Source organism: Mya arenaria, chromosome 11 (assembly GCF_026914265.1).
Source record: "Mya arenaria isolate MELC-2E11 chromosome 11, ASM2691426v1".
Lineage (NCBI taxonomy): Eukaryota > Metazoa > Mollusca > Bivalvia > Myida > Myidae > Mya > Mya arenaria.
Genome location: NC_069132.1, coordinates 27,199,326 through 27,219,544, shown reverse-complemented (window position 1 = coordinate 27,219,544; position 20,219 = coordinate 27,199,326). Strand labels below are relative to the sequence as shown.

The 20,219-nt window shown below is 33.7% G+C and overlaps 1 protein-coding gene and 2 long non-coding RNA genes across 3 annotated transcripts; 2 read left to right on the top strand and 1 right to left on the bottom strand.

Moving 5' to 3' along the window:
* The first annotated feature begins 1,964 nt into the window (after positions 1–1,964).
* On the top strand, positions 1,965–4,026 carry LOC128208231 (uncharacterized). The gene is made up of 4 exons (XR_008256873.1): positions 1,965–2,096; positions 2,441–2,533; positions 3,231–3,308; positions 3,858–4,026. It is a non-coding gene; the product is annotated as an uncharacterized LOC128208231 (long non-coding RNA).
* Positions 4,027–5,745: 1,719 nt separating this feature from the next.
* LOC128208227 (uncharacterized) lies at positions 5,746–19,845 on the top strand. The gene is made up of 3 exons (XM_052911702.1): positions 5,746–5,863; positions 15,002–15,187; positions 19,452–19,845. Exons 1-3 carry the CDS (start codon positions 5,788–5,790, stop codon positions 19,625–19,627), a joined length of 438 nt encoding a protein of 145 aa, XP_052767662.1. The 5' UTR covers positions 5,746–5,787; the 3' UTR covers positions 19,628–19,845.
* LOC128208232 (uncharacterized) lies at positions 16,762–18,560 on the bottom strand. Its single transcript, XR_008256874.1, has 4 exons — positions 18,497–18,560; positions 18,217–18,312; positions 17,466–17,614; positions 16,762–17,229 (listed from the first exon to the last, which is right to left on the bottom strand). It is a non-coding gene; the product is annotated as an uncharacterized LOC128208232 (long non-coding RNA).
* Positions 19,846–20,219: the final 374 nt, after the last annotated feature.

Below are 20,219 nucleotides of genomic sequence, written 5' to 3'. Positions count from 1 at the left end.
ACCAAAAATCTAAATGTCGAGTTTGAGAGCCATGGGTGCAGGCATTGACAAGTTATCACACAGACAAGCTTTTTTCGTTCAAAGGTCACTGTGACCTTGACCTTTGAACCCTAAAATCATGAGGGGTCATCTACTGGTCAGGCCGAGTCAAGTATGTGTGCATCAAACTATATGCATGATAAGCTTACAAGTTTGTATTAAATTGAGATTTGGTAAAACAAATTCTACAAACTGACTGTAAATACATACATAATGCACGATTTCCACTTGATTTGCTCTTGTGGTGTATTTAAATTATCTTGCTTATAAATAACACAAGTAAACCGGAAATATGGAAATTTAGTTACCCATCCAGAAACCTGCAGTTCTGTGAAACAATCTGCTCCGCCTAGTTACCAGCATCTTGGATTCATGTCAAGATCTGAAATGAAAAATGAATATTCATTTATTTATAAACAGGCTCTTTCTGAAGCTTAAAGCTGCACTCTCACAGGTATACCATTTTTACATTTTTTTTTTATTTTTTGTCTTGGAAAGAGCAAATTTTTGCATAAATATCTTCAAACCAATGATATAAGTTTGCTGACAAAAATCAGATCGTAGAGTTTCATATTTCCGTTGGAAAATTAATGTTTTTTGGCTTAAACCGTTACTAACGGTTTAAGAAAAATGCATAAAACATCAATTTTTTTTAACTTAAATATAAAAATCTGCGATCTGATTTTTTGTCAGCAGTCTTATATCACTGGTTTCCATGGATTCTCGCAAAAATTGGCTTGTTTCAAGACAAAAAAAAAGTTGTCGAAACGTTCAATCTGTGAGAGTGCAGCTTTAAAATATGGTTGACATTTTTCTTTAAATGCAAGGTGGTTTCTGTTTTAATAAAGCCATTGCTTGAGCTCAAGTATTCATCAGTCGTGGGGTTCAAGATCTGAATCTGTCCCACTTTTGCACCCAGGTTTACCGTTCTAATATTATACCGTTCATGAGTGTGTCCCAGTACTAACCCACACAGGTCAGTTTTTTTGCAAATTAAGTTATCAGGAACAGTTTGTAGAGCTGGTTGAACAATTCAACTGCAAGCTTTAAGTTATTTTAAGTTTTAAGGGCCTGTAAGCCATGTTGATAGAGCACAAACTTGCAAACAGGGAGTCCCCAGTCCAAGTCCCATTACTAGCTGCACTGTTTTCAGAACCGCAAGAAAATTGAAAAAAAAATGTAGTTTGGGACAAACAAGTCTCCCAACTGTGACCAATAGAGCTTATGCTTACCTTCTGGCTGCTCTGGATATTTTAAAAATACTTTTTTACTAGCTACAATAATGAGCAATCAGGGATACTTTTTTATTATTTTGACATTTCTTATGTATCCCTGTAACGCTACAACACTCTACCATTTAACACTGAGCGAAAGAATAAATAGTTATATTATGCATCGATGTTGAATAATAATGACAAAGTTGTTCAATATATACCCGACAGTGATCTAAACTGGATTTAATTTGTCATTAGTCGTTATTTTCACATAAATATATTCTTGGTCACGAATACCATTATACATTAGTCATTCTAAAATGCCGTCCAGGCTTTTTTTTAATGATGGTTAGTCCAGGCTAACCATCATTAAAAAAAGCCTGGACGGCATTTTAGAATGACTAGGTGTTTCCAGTGCCAAGAATTTGGACACATAGCTGCAATCTGTAAAAAAGTCAACTTCTGTGAAAACTGTGCAGAATCCCATGTAGGGAAATGCAAAAACAAATAAAAGTGTAAAAACTGTTCTGGGGGTCACAAATCTAGCTATAGTCAGTGCCCAGCATTTTTGAACCTGCTTGAAAGATTAAAAAGAAGAGTTTAGAAATAATAAATACTGTAACAAATAAACAATAACTTATTATGTAAACATCAGCGATCCGTTTAAGTGCCTGTTAAATTAGCAAGTAGCAAGTGTATAAGTACATAGAGAATTAGTACCATGCGATGACAACGGTGAATTAATTCGTCAAAAGTACAAGGAGACCATAGGCGACAACCAAGCCATTCGGCATAGCCGAAAAACTAGACGAACAACAACAACAACAACAACGACGCTATAAGGTTACCATTTATTTTACTTTTGTTGATCAAGTTAATATAACAACGGCATTTGAACACTATTAATATATAGAATATAACGGTGCACTCGAGTTTGGCTGATCACTTGTCTGGAAAGAAATATTATGACTTAGGTGAAGTTTACGTAATTCGGACGTTGTGTATTTTCGGATGTTTGTCAGTTGGAAATGAATGCCTTATTTGACTTCACCCTGTCTTATTAAGACTGATGGTTAAATTGGGAAATTCAAATGAATATTGGAACAAGTAAATAGAACTATTACACTGTATTTATTGCATGATTTGATTGTTTGCTTAAAAATAAATGGAGATGTTTTATGTTTTAGATTTTCCAAGTTTCTAGTTCTGATGTCGGAAGACGTTTGCTGCTCACCGACAAAAATCAGGCCAAAAATTGCTATGCCCAATGGCCATTAAAGGTTGCCGTTTATTTTATTTTTGTTGATTCCATTAATGAAACAACGGTATTTGAACACATTTTATCTGTAGAAAATAATTACACAATTGATTTCAGTTATTTCTTGACTAGACAGAAACTTGAGGCATAAAAGCTACAATTCCTATCATTTAGGACAAGTAACAATTCCCCAATCTTAATATATCAGCCTTTGAATAATTTTAACTTTTTGGTAATTGTGAAGGACGACCATAGGGGTATGGCATTACAACACACCCTGCCCCTGTGATCAGTTTTTACTACTATTATTTCATTGACCTGTTTTGGGTTTATGTCTTGTCTAAAGCAATGTCAATACAAAACATTTAATAAATTTGTTAAGTGTATTGGTTGCAATGGCCGAGAGGTCAGCTTATTAGACGCTGATTCAGAGGGTCCGAAGTTCAATCTCTACCTGAAGTTTTGATGAAAATAGTTCTGGTTATAATCTGTAAATGGTTCTTTATTACATACTTAAATCAGATTTTAAAACTACACATCAGTTCATTGCTAAAAACCTAGTATACAGTTTTGAGCTATCCAAACAATTTAATCTGATTTGAGCAATTGCAATCATAAGGATTGTATGAAATATAAAAAAAATGTAATACATAGGAACAAAATACTTGTTTATTTTGTGCATCATTAAAATCTTAACACATGTCTTTTATAATTATCAGACCAAGAGATCACCCTAGGGACCAAATCGCTGGAATTGGATAGTTGGGATAGCTCGTCTGGCCAAATCCAAATATGAGGTAACTGTGCTTCAAAGGCTCTTACATAGCTTACCGGTAATGCTGTTACACATTTCTGACCATCGTGACATACATAAATCTGTATGTCTTGCGACTGTGAGTTCATCTAGATACAGAAGAAATCATTAATATAGAACTGTCTAGTGTCGTAATGCACCTTTTACCAATTTCTGAGACTAGATACCACAGGATGATTTAGTGTACTTTTCTTGTTTTATTTTCAGGATAATTAAAAAAATTCTGCTACATTTAGTGAATTTAACCTCCTTATGAACCAGATCTTCAAAGAATTGAAAGCATTACTGATAATACAATTACTTTCCTTTCTCGATTTTTTAACAAGTTTAGTGTTTGCGGAAATATTTTCACTTGAGGTTTTATTGGGAACAGAAAACTTTTATGTCACACCCACCTGCTCAGCAAATCATATTATGATGAGTTATCAGTAAAGGTAGTTATGTGAAAAACTATGTTTTTACAGTTCAGATTGTTATGAGGATGAGTTAATATTAAATATATGTTTAAGATTTGAAGCTATTTTGGTTTCAGTTTACTCTTGTCAAGTTCTGAGAGCTCAGTCAGTTATGTTAGACAACCTTCACATCCCATCCAGAAGAACCAAGGGGCAACTGATGTGGCCGAGCAGGCACAAAGACACAGATTCAATCTATTTATCTTACAATGTAAAAATTGTTGTCAATTAAAAGCCTTAATTCTTGTTTAGTCTTGTTGTTTGGTGAAGGTAGTCATATCTTCAGTCATCCTTCCGTCTGTATGGCCTAGTGGTAAACAATCCGCCTGCGGAGCGGGGGATAGTGGGTTCGATCCCTGGCCGCATCATACCAAAAGACTTTAAAAGTTGGTACAAGTAGCTTTCTTGTCTGGCGCACAGCATTTAAGGGTAGTGCTTGGAAAAGTGGTGTACTCAATACTGGTTTAATCCAGGAAAGTTGTACCTCATGTATCTGTGCTTTACACGTAAAAGAACCAAGGGGTCTCTTTGAAAAAGAACTATCTCTTCAGCATGCTGTCCCTTCAGCAAAAACAAAGGACCCCGTTGGAAATAAGTGCTTGCACTTTCACGGGTTATCCTTGACCGAAAGGTCAAAAGAAAATTTTAATACATACATACATACATCCTTACAATATAGTAAGCCAAAGCATTCTGTTGTTTGTCAAGCTTTGTGTTCAGGTTACCTTACTCTTCCTTTGACCTTAAGATCTCAAATAAGGAGTTATCTTGTGTCCTTCACCAATCTCTCTACCAAGTGTTAGGACCAAGCTAGTCTTGAGCATTTCTAGTTTCAACCTCACAAGCATTGGTCTACTGACAGAATGACCAGCATATGCAAAGTAATGCACACCCACTTGTTCAAAGTGGGGCAGAACTATCACAATAAATAGATGCTAACTGTCACTGTCACAAAACACTGTCCTAATTTTATGACATCAGTGGTTGAGCAAAATTTAGAGAGCGGACACTGTGAAGAAATAGTTTGCCATTTCAATGGTCATATCTCTTAGAGTGATAGTCTGATACAATAAATGGATATGGATGGTTAAATGAACTTGTGCAAGATATAATGGCAAAACACGTTTTGACCTAACTTGAAGATAAGACCTAAATAAATTTGTTTGGTTACCGGGGTATGGTTACATCCATTTCCGAAATAGGTCGGGTAGGTTTTCTTTTTATTAGGCTTTATAAATGTCATTTTCATCATTAGATAATGGTGTTAAAGTTATCTTTCCTGTATAAGCATTTAAATTTTAACTACAAAGTCAAAAGCGATGGTTTTTCATTTTTTTTTCAAACTGACTATAAAACAGTAGTGTCGGCACCTATTCTGTAGGTAGGGTCGGGTAACCCAAAGCAAATGTATTTTTATTGGCCTTAAAATTGGAAAAAGGGCTTCTAATTTAATTTAGCTGAGAACTTATGCACCAGTCAATTGTAACCACGGGGATTTTACCATCAGTTTGTCCCCCCAGGGCAGGCATTTTACCCGGGGTTGGCTGGACCGAAAGTCAAACCCTGCTATTCCCCACCTGGTGGGGGGGGGGGGAGCATAACTAGTCACAATTTCATCTTTTTAATACTTTCTGCACTGTGACATCCATTTTCCACTTTATGTAGGTTGAAAGTTCAAACATGTTTGGCGAGCTTTATATTCTGTATCTATGGTGAAAACTCACACACCCAGAAAGAAAACTCTTACGACAAATGGAAATAAACTGACACACTTGTCAATAAGAATGTTTAAATCAGGTGATGTAAGTCATTGAACAGCAAACTTCTTCCAACGTCAGAACTGGGAAATCTGAAACATAAAACATTTAATCTTTATGCAACCAAACAAATCGTGAAATTAATACAGTGTTGAAATTATATTTTAATTTACTTGTTGGGAACCAGACTAGTACATATGACGTAATGGTGACGTCATTCCTATATTCCAACATATTGATCCCGAACTTGATGTCAATATCTATGACAGGCAACATGGTGACGATGTACAGGCTTCTGACAGTTTTCTGTGTTATATATGTATTGGGTAAGTACTTTAAAATATACTTTATTTGTTATTTTGTATAATATTTCATTAACTGACAGGGTTTATGTCTGCTGGCTACTCTATATATAACATTACTTTCATATTACAGTATAGGGTATTTTTTTTTTCAAATCTCATTTTATGTTTATGGCAATGTATTATATTGATGATATACATGTTCAAGTATGTATAAAATATAATTTTGGCTAGTTGAATTTTTTTATTGTGACTTTAATGAGCCTTTGTCATCAAGCCACTGTGGGTATATATTATATATATCCTTTATTTTAACTATAACAATAAGTTTCACAAGGTGATAGTTACAAGTTGTTCATTATTTGAAATAATTAATCATCAAGGTTCACACCTTATTGTTCCAAGCTCAAACTGTGAAATTGTTGTGCCATTGTTGATTCATTCAAAGGTTATACAGTATAAACCAAGATTTTCATCCATCTATTCTAAAACTTGCAATTTTATGTTTATTTTTGTTTAACAAATGTATTATGAATTAAGGTGACAGCCTAACAGCAATCATTATCAAATAAGTACACCATTTATTATTATAGTATATTTTCTAAATTTTACACAGATTTATTAATTGCATTTTCAATTTGAAACACATAATACAGGGTTAGACACTAACATTTTTCACAAGGTAGTCCCTCCGACTACTGGATCCGAAATCTAGGTAGTCCAGCAAAAATTCTGGTTGTCCAAAAAATGCAAGCCTGCAACGGATTCCTTCAGTGTTTTGTGAGACTTAGCCTCCTTAGAACATTGTCAGTATAACACTTTGGTTGGTCATGATTTTCATCTGTCTCAATCTTAAAATTTCCACATTCATCAAAACAATTTTTGACCTTTAAATTTAATTTTAAAACCTAAAAAATGCTAAAAAAACATGCTAAAATACCTCAGATTAAAAATCTAAAAACAATGCTAACATACCCCATAATCTGTCACTTTCAGGAAAATGTTGCAATAAATCACTTGACACTAAAACACCTCGACTGAGATCGTTGCTAAGTTATAGCACAAATGACAGACATCCTACTGATAAGCAAATGACAGACATCCTACTGATAAGCAATATTTGATTATTGGCATCCTACTATTCAGTATTCTTTGTCAATCTAAACGACATATCATATAATTCTTAAAAAAACATGATGAAATTCAGAAAGTGTTATTAATTGTTTTTTATATGGGAGTAAGGTAACATGACGCTGCCTGTCAGTCAAACTGACTGATCAATACCCGACTGACCAATCAGCGTCCACATTAGGCAGGGCGTATCAGTTGCCGTTGCTATCCACCATGACCTCCGGCAATCGTCTCATATCAACAGTAGTGTAATTACGCTGTTAAATATGTTTAACACAAATTATGTCTCATAATTGAGTGATAGTAAAGACAGTTTAAGAAATCCGAAATACTGACATTTTCCCTTCATGCTTCTAAAATTATAATTGATAACAAGGGACTGTTTGGTAGACCAATTCAATTCTCAAAATGTCTTAATGTAAACGTAAATAATATACGTATATTTCCGTTTTAATAGCCTTAAAATAAGAAATATCAATTAGTGAATTAGTGTACAATATTGATGATATCTTGCAATTTAGTTTGATTTGGAAATTTGTCTCCTTATTGTGCGAAAAGTTTTAAATCCGAAGCATATACATTTGCTTTTAAGTTTGTTTGACATATTAGTGAAAAAGACACCTCAGTTTATGTGAGTTACATTTTTTATTAAATTCAATTAAATATCTGATATATAGCTTAAGGTCACAAAAAGTATATACGTATAGATAAAACAAAATCATATTTTTAAATGACGCAAATCAAAGTAAAAACCTTTGCATTTATAATGACTATGGTCGTTTCAAAATTTCTATGCCGATTGTTAGAACAGTTTTGCATTTCATGTAATACGGAAATTTATTCATTGAGAGAAACAATAAGGTAGTTATATCAATAATGATAATAATGCATTACACTTGTATAAAACAGGTGATACTGAATCGAGAAAGGAAGAAAAACAGCGAAATCCATTGAGTTTTGACAATAGATATACAAACTTCTGTTTTTGTTGATTTTCGGATAGGAAATTAATACATGTTTTGTTTCCCTTTATTTGAGTTTTAAAATAGAGACTGTTATTGTACTGAAACAAAATTCCGATGTTATTTAGAAATAAATTATTTTAAAGTCTAGACATAATAAAAATGAAATTATTTCAAGTTACTTGCTTTTATTGCTATGTTTTACCATGTTCCATGCATTTTTTATATGATTGTCATTGATAACTTTTGTATTATTATGGGTGGTGTTAGTACATTGAAGGGTCCCAGAGTGACAGTTCAACCACCGCACACCTATCCTGGGCGGTGAACCAGTACTAGGTGCCTTCACTTCTGCAAGGAACTGACAACTTCTGTACATGCCAGGGGCAGTGGTACAGTGCGAATGGTCGTAGAAAGGATTTCATAACCAATCACAACAGAAGTGACCTGGTCCGCCCGGGAATCGAACCCGGGTTGTCCGATTAACAGTCCAACGCTCTACCGACTGAGCTAACCGGGCGGACGAATTTTTGTATTATTATCGTCTGCTTATGGGTATTTGTCGGAGGTCCCTAATGAAGAGGTCATGTGACACTGTAGGTGTAGCCTTATCGCAATCGGCGTGGTGTTATTGGCCCTAGCTTCAATGTATAAAATGTAACGACATTTTGGCGCGAAAACTAACGCACACAATTCTGTCGTCGTCTGCACTACATCGTATCTTTCATTGTTTTTGACTGAAAATGCAAGGGATTTAGAAATTCTGCCACTTGGACCCAAATCTACCTCGCTGACATTGGCAGAGGTGCACATGTCTGACGATTAAAACACACTATAGAGTGCGAAAATGGTTTTTCCCTTTCTAAATAAAGACATTCTACTGACTGGTTAAAACATTGATCGAAAGGCTATAAGAAAAGCGCACGAAATTCAGTTAACAGTCAACGTTGTCCGGAACTGCTCGGCCATCTTCGGCAAGCTTTAGAATGTGTGTTTACCGGTGATATTTGGCTTTTTGACATCACGTTTTACGCAAGTAAGCGTAATAAAGATTTTATGCTCAATTAACTGATGTGATATTTACTTTCTCCTTGTAGTCCGACGGACTATTGACTTAAAATGTTTGTAGTCCGACCAAAAATCTGGTAGTCTCGCAGGGCTTTTTCTATAGTACCCACGGGTCCGACTATCGGACCCATTCCCAAAGCAAAATATAAGATATTTTTCCCAAATATCAGAAAAAAATCCCAATCCAAAAAAAACAAACTCAGAAATCATTGATTTTCATCACTTTCAGAGATCGGAAATATGAAATATTATCTGTCATGATTTATTGATATTTACACCCCAAGGATTGATATTTCAGCGATTGTGAGTCTTTTGAAGGGAAAATAAACTAATATTAAATCATTTCCTAATTCGCAGGAGACTAGACAGCTTTTTCTTTTAACTGTAAAATTTCCCAATTTCGGCATTTTCACGACGCAAAATTTCCCAAAATGTCTAGGGTCTTTTTCCCAAAATGGGCAGAAAAAGCCCTGTCTCAGACTACCGGACTACCGTTAGTGTCGAACCCTGTAATAGATAAACATATATTTTAGAGGTTTTGTATAATTGGTTCTGCTGCTTCATCATTATTAAATGAAATACTATCCATTTAAGGCTACCCTAAGCCTTCTTTAAGCCCCCCCCCCCGTAGTACACAATTGTGTGTATTGATTTATTTTTTTAAAATCTCAGATCTGTCAGTGTTTGACTTACCGTTTCATTTTGATAACTTTTAAAATCATATTAAAAGCATTATAACAATGCTTTAGAGTTAGAATAAGATATTATTAATAATATCCCATTTATATGATTTATATCATACAACATAAATGTAATGTTACTTTATTTGTTTATCATTTACTTCTCATCAGTCAAATTAATACATTGGCCATGCATATATTGTTTATGCAAGCATTGGTTGTGTATTAATATAATAAGACAATGCTATTTTCAACTCTAAATGGTGTCACCTCCAAATGGCCCCGAGCCAATAAACAAATACACGGGAAATTGGCCCCTGCAATGACACTAGTGCAATAAACAAGGGATACACAGCAGAGAATTAACAGGACAATCTTCTTAAAACTAGGCAACTCAATATATATTTTACGAATTTGGTTTAAGAGAAGAGATGTTAACAAATATGTTTTTATAAAAGATGGAAAATAGTTTATATTAATTATATTTTGCAACTGCATTATAAAATAAAAATACTATTTCTTAAGGACACTTTTCATCATTTGTTAATCAAATTGTTAAGAGTAGAGATATTTAATATTAACCATGCGTATAATGTATTTTAACATCAAATAGCAAGTTTATTAGAACTCATATTCATTGTAATGCCTGGTTAATGGTTGGATGCATAGGGTAATTCCCTTTTTTGCCATTTTTATGTTATCACAGCAGGGTTCCTGATACTTCCTGTGTATTGTTTATTGCCTCGACCTATTGGGGCCAACATTGTTACAATGGGTAATCTCATTACAAAAGTATGAATAAGCATTTTATCATTTTCTGAAATTTAAATTTAATGCCTGGTTAGTGGGCCATTTTGTAGGATAATTCCTGTTTGTGCTCTTTTTATAGATAAAGATAAATAGATACATTCAGTATCAAATGCTCAAACTAGGCTTTTAAGATGTTTATTTATGAAAAGTAATGAAATCAATCGTGAATATAGTTACGTAACATCTATACAGGAAAGTTACAGACAGTTGTAATATCACCTAGATTAGTATTTATAAACTTTTTGATGAAGTTATAATGTAATGCATATATGAAAAATTCTGTTTCTGAAGAAATAGCCAGAGCTTCTATTTTTAAATCTAATTAAGGCGAGGTATTTTTTTCAACACTGCATGCATCTTTTTTCTTCTTTTAAATTACAATTACCTTTTTTATCATAAACATTGGTTTTGCATTCACTGTTTGAATATATAATAGTGCTGTTTACTTATATACTTAGGATTCAGAATTATTATTTTGTAATCACTAATTGACTTTAATTAAATGTCTGAATTACCAAAAAATTGTTTGGATGTTACAATAGTAGCACAATTATATTGATATCACCCCTATTTTTAAATATTGGCTTACAAAGAAATTTATTGGATTTATTTAAGAAATGTTTTATTCTTATTTCACTAACATATGAATTAAAAAATTGACAAATATAACCAGTAAATGATGGGTAGAAACCCATTAAATGATGATCATCATAAAGTCATCAATAAATGCAACATTACTAAAATGTTTTATCACAATTTAAACAATGATCTGCTAGAGGATTGATCTTACCAGTAAAATTAAATCAATATAGTAAGGCCAATCTGAGTGGACCAGGAAAATCAATACTGGCTTATCTAATAAACTACAGACTACATTAGTTTATCCATAGTGCACAAATTGTTCACTACTAGTGCACTCCTAGTGAACAAGAGTGTAAAGTTTGGTCTTAACAGTATTGTATTGATAGCTTGTATATAAAATATTTAATATGCTTTATTATTTTATACACGTTGACAAACGTTATCATTCTAAAGTTTGTTTATTTTTTTCATTTTATACAAAGAAACGCTTATCTAAAATCGTGGAACGTCATGTACAAATGAAGACGGTGTCATATTAGTGTAATACTTTATTTTTCATGAAAACGATAGCATATTTAGTAGAAATAATGAAAGGAAGCGAAGAACATTTAAAACAATGCAAAATGCAAGCGAAATATCTATTTACTGATATACTTGGTACTTTTGTAAAAACTGTAGTGTTTTCCGTTGTAAAAAGAACTCTGGTATACTGAATACACTGTCATCTTCATACTTATTTTACAAACGCACGTACCATCATGTAGACATTTTGAAACAAAACTTGAACCATGATGTCAAATAATAGTATGTTTCTAATTTGCAACATATGTTTAAAATATCACTAGAAGTACTTTCAATCTATTTTATTTCCGAAATGTTCACTTGTTCGCCGTTTTAGTCTCTTAAATCAGACATTTCGATAACAACTAGATTGTAAGAGTTAATATTTGTACATGTAAATGAAGTTGTAGTCCACACCAATAGGTGGTGCTTATTAGCTATAATTATAATACTCCTGCATGCTATAATTGATATGTATCATTATACTGAAGGACCCACGTTTTTTCGTGTTAATAGTAGTGATGGGCAATCGGCTTGGATTTTCATAATAGATCATCACTAGTTAATAAGAAAGAATATCACATCTATATACAAGAAAGACCATTGATGCAAAGCATCAAAGGGCGCCGTTTAATAGTTTATGCATTTGTTATATGTTGAAAAACAAGGAATGTCAAGGCCAACAAGCATATTACAATGCATCTAACCGCAGCCATGAAATTCTCAAAATATTTGTAGTATTCTGCTTAACAACATACTGTAGGCTAAAGCATTGAAATTGAAGAGTTTCAAGTTGAACATTTCATTAGGGGTGTGGTACATTAATGAACACGACATAATTAGGGTGCTTGTGCACTGTACTTTTTGTCATTGCCACCTATCCATATACCAAGTTTTATTTCAATACCATGAGTATTTTGAAAGTAATGCTCTGGTCAAGAAAAAGAGGCAAAAGACAATAATTAGCTGAAATACAGCTATAGTCATTGTGCACTGCACTTCCTCTTGCTGTGCTTTACCATTGAATGGTGTTTAATTCCAAAAGGTAGTTTTCTTGTTATGCTACGGACAGGAAAAGGAACAAAGGGAATAACTCTTGCAATTCGCTGAAATACAGTTATTGTTCTTGTACACTGCAGTTCTAATCATTTAGGGGGAGGGGGCAAAGTTACCATGCTGGAATGTCAACTTGAAGGGAAGAATAAGTTTCTTGATTATATGGGGAATTCATCATGAAGAAGTGACATGAAAAAACCACTTTTATAGTACTTTAATAAACATTATCATTTCGTATGAGTTACAATTATTGAACTGTTATATAAAAAGAGAACATTGTTTAATAGATGAAATGCATTTATAACATAACATGCCTTGTTTTTAGCTGTTTAATAATACTAAAATGTATGAAATTGGACAAATTGCATAAAAACTGGTCAATGGAGTTATAATGTTACATGGTAAAGAAGAGTTGAAAATGGATGTTTTTAGTTCATAGTGATATTAACACAAAATAGCATGTGTCTTATAGGACAATTTGGCAAATTTTTCAAATATGATAAAAAATAATGCATACAAACTGAATATGTATCAGACTATGCATGAAAGAAATAATACTGTTTCTATTTTTCACAAAGGTTTTGAAATACAACAATGCACATATAAGCATAAATAGGCCAAATATGAACTAATAGTAAACAATGTGTGAAAGTGATACTGAACACTTAAAATAATTTCTTTGTGCATTAAATGAATATATACCAGAAAAGCAATACTAAATCAAGTCCAAAATGTATAATAACATGAAGAACACCCCTTTATGAATATCTTCATAACAAATCAGAGTACATGTAAACAATAATCATTTATATAATTAGTATCAAATGTGTCTACTTTAAAGTGTGTTTTCAAAATCCTAAAATGTATAAGAAACTGAAGACAACAAAGAATAACACCCATTTATGAATATCTCCAAAACAAATCAGAGGTCACCTAAACAATAATCATTCATACAATTAGTATCAAATGTGTCTAGTTTTTGTGTGTCTGATCATTATCTTTAAATGAGCATCTTTAAAGTGAAACTCTTATTTGAAATCAATACATATAACAGGGCTTCCATTAAGAATTTGAAACTGGAAGTATAAACTTCCAATCAATTTAAAGATTACATACTCATATCATATCTTAAACATAAGTTGTGTACATAAGTACATATAAAAATATGTAACATGTACATAAGAACATGTAAAATATGAACATGCTGTCTAAACATTTAGCTAATAAAAATGATTTAAGAATTCCAAAGATAAATTAAAAAACAAACGTTTTTGAACACATCAACGTACAAAACTGCTCAAGGATACTTACATTCAGAGCCCTTTGATACGAATATCCCAGTTCCATGCCGATTGTTGACATTCTTTTTTTCGACAGAAAATCTTCTCTTACGCGTATAATTCACTTATAATCCATGTTTTACTGTAATGACTCAAATTGTTAGGTATATCGTAATCAACTGTCAGCGTGCACTTTTAGTGTTTACTTATTTTAAACGTATATTCATGATAAAATCATCACCCGAGTTTCTAACAGCTACGATGTAGAAATTCCATTATTGACCTATGAATAGCGGGGAAATACCTTCTGGTTCTAAAAATAGCAACATCCGGTATGTGTTACAACTCGGGGACAATCATAATAAAATTTTACTAATGTCACCTTCAACACATTAACAAATAAAGTTAGGTGAACATTTAATTCCAATATCGATTAGATTAAAGAAAAAAGATTACCTCATGGTTAATCAATGCAGTAAACATAACAAAACAACATAAAACATAATTATTCCCATTCACATAATTACCGGTCCACACATTTTACATTTCCGGCACTTGATATTTCAGATATTTCAGGTAACCAATCGGAAAACGTAAACGAATCGGGAACAGTTATTAAACTTATTTGTCGTTCTTCCGAAATAATGTTTTGAAGATAAATTGAAGACTATCTATTCAACCATAAAAAGCATTTTTAAAATCCATACAAACGCCACCCATTTGCATTTTGTAGTCATTATGAAATAACAGTAAAACCCAACTGTCAACCAATTTAAAAACCGCTCCTACCATTAACTAAAATAAATTCTCATTCCATAATAGGCGCGCACTTCAGTGCGGCGCCAACAACTATTAATATTGATCTAGAACTCGTCCACACTGTTTCCCTGGTATTTCTAAACCTAGCACAGGTAAATGATCAATACGGACCATAAAGTACATGGCGTGACTGCCAGGTAAAATACTTATAACACGTGATTAAACATAATATTTTTGTGCACATTTATTTGGTTCTACTTTTTTCCTTTTCAGGTCTCGTTGAAGGACTACGTTGCTACCTGTGTACGTCAAAAGAAGACCCACAAACGTGTAGCTACGACCAGTTTGACTACGGTAAACACGGTAACAGCATCATAACAACAGCCCCGCACGACTCGAACAATGGCACCTGTGAGTGCACCAAGGGGTATTTTTACCACGCAATTGACATGAGAACATGTAAGCCAGGTCATAATGTATTGATTTTTCATTTATATGTATTAGGAGTGAAACGTTAATAACATTATTTTTACCACCCTTTTAGTGTATCTTCCATTGAATAATGGTTTGCCAAAACTGGAGTCGCCTAGGACATACATATATATATTATTTCCAGTGGGATTGTCGAAATGTGCCGTAGCCAGTAAGTGGCTTTTTAATGTGTACTTTTAAAAGTGTATCTCATTTGCCTTGTCAAATAAAAAATACTCACATTAGCTTAATACGACCTGAATAGTGAAAAACTTTTTAAAAATTTGAATAACTTCATTAAATATTTCATTAAATCTGAGATATAATTTTAGATTCCATACGCAGTCCTTCTGTGAATTTAATATTTATGTCATGGAATGATAAAAATGTTAATAGTAGTATACTTATACGACTGTGATTTTTTATATTTTGATTATTTTCTTTTTCCGGTAATGCATTTTTTTCTGAATGCTAACAAGTGTCCCACCATTATAGGGGCTCACAGATATGCATCTGTATAATATAAGTATCTATCATGTGTTTCCGGTACGGATAGAAAAATCCGACCAGAGGGCACGTGCGTAAGCCGGTAACGAGGCTTGCCGAGTTACCGGTCACGCAACGTGCCCGAGGGTCGGATTTTTCGATTCGGACCGGAAAAACATGATTGATATTTTTTGTTGCATACCTAAAATTATGAATTTGTGGAAAAAATGACCTAGAAAACGCATTTTTGTAAATTTTACCAAAAAGCGCGTGCGATGTTGTGTACTGACGTCTTAAAGCGCAGTAATTTTAAATCACTTTCGACGCCAAATAGTTCCTTTAAAAACGCGTTTTTACAATTATTTACTTTCAATTTTAATTAAAAGTATTGTGTACTTATATTTTTGAATCCGCTTTATTGAAATTGCATAATATTCTTTTCATAAACCATGCAATAAAAGAAATAAGAAATGGCGCGTTGTTGCGCGTGACTCATCTTACATGGGGTATGTAAGATGAGTTTTTCCAGAACCGGTCACATGACCGGAAGCACACGTCCGGTATGCAAGAAAACCTTAATTAACTAAAGTCATTTCCACTCGGCCAAACAGACTGATACATCAGCTGATGCAAATTTTAACCTCAAAGACATTGATAACATCACGTGATTATGTGATCAACCATAACGCACCCACGTGCTGCGAATCGTCTTGCTTACGTTTTTTTTTCAAAATTGTGGTCTTCAAAGACATTATTTGAGCAAATATCAACATTTGTTGGAGGGTTCCAGCTGTCAGTATCTTCCCAGCAAACATTTTATATCGGCCCGACGTCGGGCCGATATGGAACACTTCATCGGCCCGACATCGGCATTTACATCGGGTCGATGTCGGCATATTTTTAATAGCCGACATTTAGGCAGCATGATGCTGATATCCTTCCTATTTCGTCCCTATTCTTATACAGATGGATTGTCATGCTCAATGACAACAGAACAAGATAGTTAAAACACAAGATTTTGTCTTGGTTTATCTTCTGAGAGAAAAAATAATAATGCAGAGAAAATCAACCGTAAACCTACATGCATATTATATACTCACAAATTACTACATAATAAAATAAGCTATTTCATCTTTTAAATTTTTATTATAATTATCATTGCTATAAATATTTAAACAATTGAATTATCACAGAATGTGGATAATACCCCTGAACAGTTTATCAAAATGTTCAAGTTAAAATACAAAAACATGACATAATACACACAGGCTGTTCCTGTATAAATAATCAAACAAACAAAATAAGACTTGAAATAAAAGTTATTTCATTGAACAATACTTAAGGTAACGCTACTGCATTAAACATTAAGCGTTTTTAACATAATATTGTTTTGTTTTTTTCATCCCGGTGTTCCAAGGATGCACTCAGATATTTGCGTCTGCCTCATTTCCCACCCACCATCTCTGTCCGATGCTGTCTTCATCCAGGCGGCATTTTTCGCTCGCACCTCTGTTGTGAGAAACGACGGAATTTCACGACACTCTCTGGAATAATTGCATGTACTGTTAATACATAGGCGAGATAGGTCTTTTCCAGGATATGGGGATTTACATAATGAATTCTCAAGGAAGTTGGTATTCTTAATTTTAATTGGGTTTTTGTTAAATGTGAAATGTTTTTTTTTTGTGTTTGTATAAAATTTGCCTACATCCCTTCGCATATTTCTGGGGGGATTATATATTGAACTGTGCTTGAAACAAAGGTTAATAGCGGTATATACCTGTAGAGATGGTGCAACTGTTTGGGGATCTTATAGTAACTGTTGTGATGCCTGCAGAACAGTCCTGCCATACCCACTGTCACCTTCGAATGCCTTGGTGGTGTTGTCACTGACATTTATTCATCCTCATCTGATTAAACACGCTTCCTCTGAAATGAATGCATCACATTTTGTTACAGTTACAAATGCATTAGTCGGTTATCCTGATCATTCTCCCCTTTAGGTAAATTTAAAGGTTGGTATAGGCAACCTGCTTTTCTTAAGTGTGAAATAGTCAAATACCCTAAATCACCTGCTTTTTATCAGTACTTTCGATCTTAATTCATTAACAGATGTATCATAAATTAACTTGCTTCACAAAAAATATACATATGCATCCTGACAGACTGATTGTAACTAACAAATTATGAATATGAACACGTTCAATATAAATGGTAATGCACTAGTCAATCGTAGTCACGGCCTCCCAGATCCGGGGGTATACCGGAGATAGCCGGGGGAAAAGGGCCGGGTGACTGCGGTGGTTTTGTCATAGCGCCAAATTTAGCGGGGATTGGGCTTTATATAGAGTCTCTGGGGTGTGGGGGCATTTGACCGGGGTTTAACCATCAGTTCGTCACAGCAGGGCGGGAATTTTACCCGGGGTTGGCTGGACCGAAAGTCAAAAGTCCCGGCTATTTCCTAGATCTGGTGGGGGGGGGGGCGTGGTTACAATTGACTGGTGCATTACAATTGGGACGTAAAGACATACCTCCCCTATGATTGCCTTTATTCCTCTATTTCAGTGTCTCGATTTGCAGTTGTCCGCTCTCTGTAACTTTGATCGATCTTTCCACAATATACGATACTGTAAATTACAATGTCTCAATAATGATTCATAATTGATAACAAAATGTTCTTTTTAAATTTGTCTACAATGGAAGCAGATAAATTAATAGTTCAAACCCAACCAAATCATCAATGTAATACTTTGCTTTTGTGTGCACATGCTACCTTAATGTAGATTTCACAACGATTCAAAGATAACTTACCATTGATAAATACCAAAAGTATGATTTGACTTGCATCATCTTTTTGAAATGGCACAAATACCGCAGTGAATATAAAACAAAAAATAATTTCGTAGATAAAAATCAAATAAACATGAACTGAATCCATTAATTACAGAATTAATTAAAAATAACCATATAAACTTAAATTGGTTTTATTATTTTATGATAATGAATTTAAATATTTATTAAATGGCAGGGGAAAGAACTGCTAGTGAAAGTTGCAACATATGCATTGCTCTCCCTTGAAGCAATACAGAGTATACATCGGGCCAATATCGGACCGATATCGCGATATTTATAAAATGTTTTTGTCCATAAAAACAAAAGCTATTGTTTATGTTATAATGTTTAAACATTGGAACTAAAATCATATAGTATTATTACAAATACAATGTTTCAGTCAATATGCCCATATCGGGCCGATATCGGCAAACACTGGCCGAAATGCCGATATTCAGCCGACATCGGTCCGATATGGTCATGTTTGCTGGGTTAGTTTTAACACTCCTAATGATTTGCCACACTTTACTTTGTAATTTTTCCTTATTTTAAAAAGTGCATTTTACATGAACGAGTCTTTTTCAATAAAGCCTTAGTTATTATCTTTATTATAAAACGTTTTATGGCATGGAAAACGGAATCTCCAAAATAAGTCATTTAAAGTGCTCCTTAAACTAAGTGAAACATTCACAGTTGTGTACGTATTCATTTTTTCGACCATATTCTTTCTGATTATTTAACCTAAGTAGCTTTATGAACATTGTCCGCGGTAGCGGTCTGACGAATCTAATATCCGAACGACTATCTCCGCTCCAACCCCTTTCCAAAACATAAAATTTACAATCTTTATTGCTTTTATTTTAATGAAAACAATACATACCATACACCTATATGTATATATATATATATGATTTTTTTCCCTTCCATTCTTTAGACTATGCCCACAGCTGCGAGCCCGCCAGTACGCCGCTGAAGGAGGGTTGCACCGATGATGGCCTCTCATGCGCATGCGCACAAGACCTTTGTAACCATGGCAACCAACTGGTGGCACCAACGTTTGTTTTGTGTTATGTGGTTATGCTTCTATGCAATGGCATATACTCTTTTTGAGCGGCAAGCAATTCATGTAGTCAAGTTCATTTCTAGTAAATTTGTTATCTGTTCTTTGATGTAAACTTGAGTGTTCAGAAAGCTAATAACAGACAATTCACTCTCCAGTCAGTTTCCTTTTTACAGGATGACATTAAGCTATTATGTTTTGCGTGTTTCTGCTGTTTTTTATCTGTTATTTCTGCTGTTTTTTATCAGTTATTCTAATAAAATTCATTTAGTAACATTGTGTCAAATAATACATTAGTTTGACCGGTATTGTATTTAAACTTAAACAAACAAGTGGCACAAAATGACTAAAGGTTTCGTCTACTTTTACTGAAATAATGAGTACTTAACTCTTTTGGAAACGCGCCGAAGTTGAAAATGGAACGTTTTCCTCAAACGCCCAAAGAAACGTAAGTTAAAACATTATGAACTTCCTTATTTGAGTAAGGTAGCGAAGGGATTGTCTGAATGGTGATTATATGAACCAAGTTGAGGAACTGTGGTACAAACCTACATTAATATAGTCTTTATAAATGTACCAATATGTTCAATAGAACTTCACTAAAAGACGAGTAAGTTGCAGATCATGAAAACATGTCGGATA

Excerpts from the sequence above, each read along its gene's own strand:
- LOC128208227 (XM_052911702.1), top strand. The coding sequence starts at position 5,788 with ATGTCAATATCTATGACAGGCAACATGGTGACGATGTACAGGCTTCTG. Across the intron at positions 5,864-15,001 it reads CTGTGTTATATATGTATTGG|GTCTCGTTGAAGGACTACGT; the intron begins GTAAGTACTTTA and ends TTTCCTTTTCAG. Across the intron at positions 15,188-19,451 it reads CGCAATTGACATGAGAACAT|ACTATGCCCACAGCTGCGAG; the intron begins GTAAGCCAGGTC and ends TCCATTCTTTAG.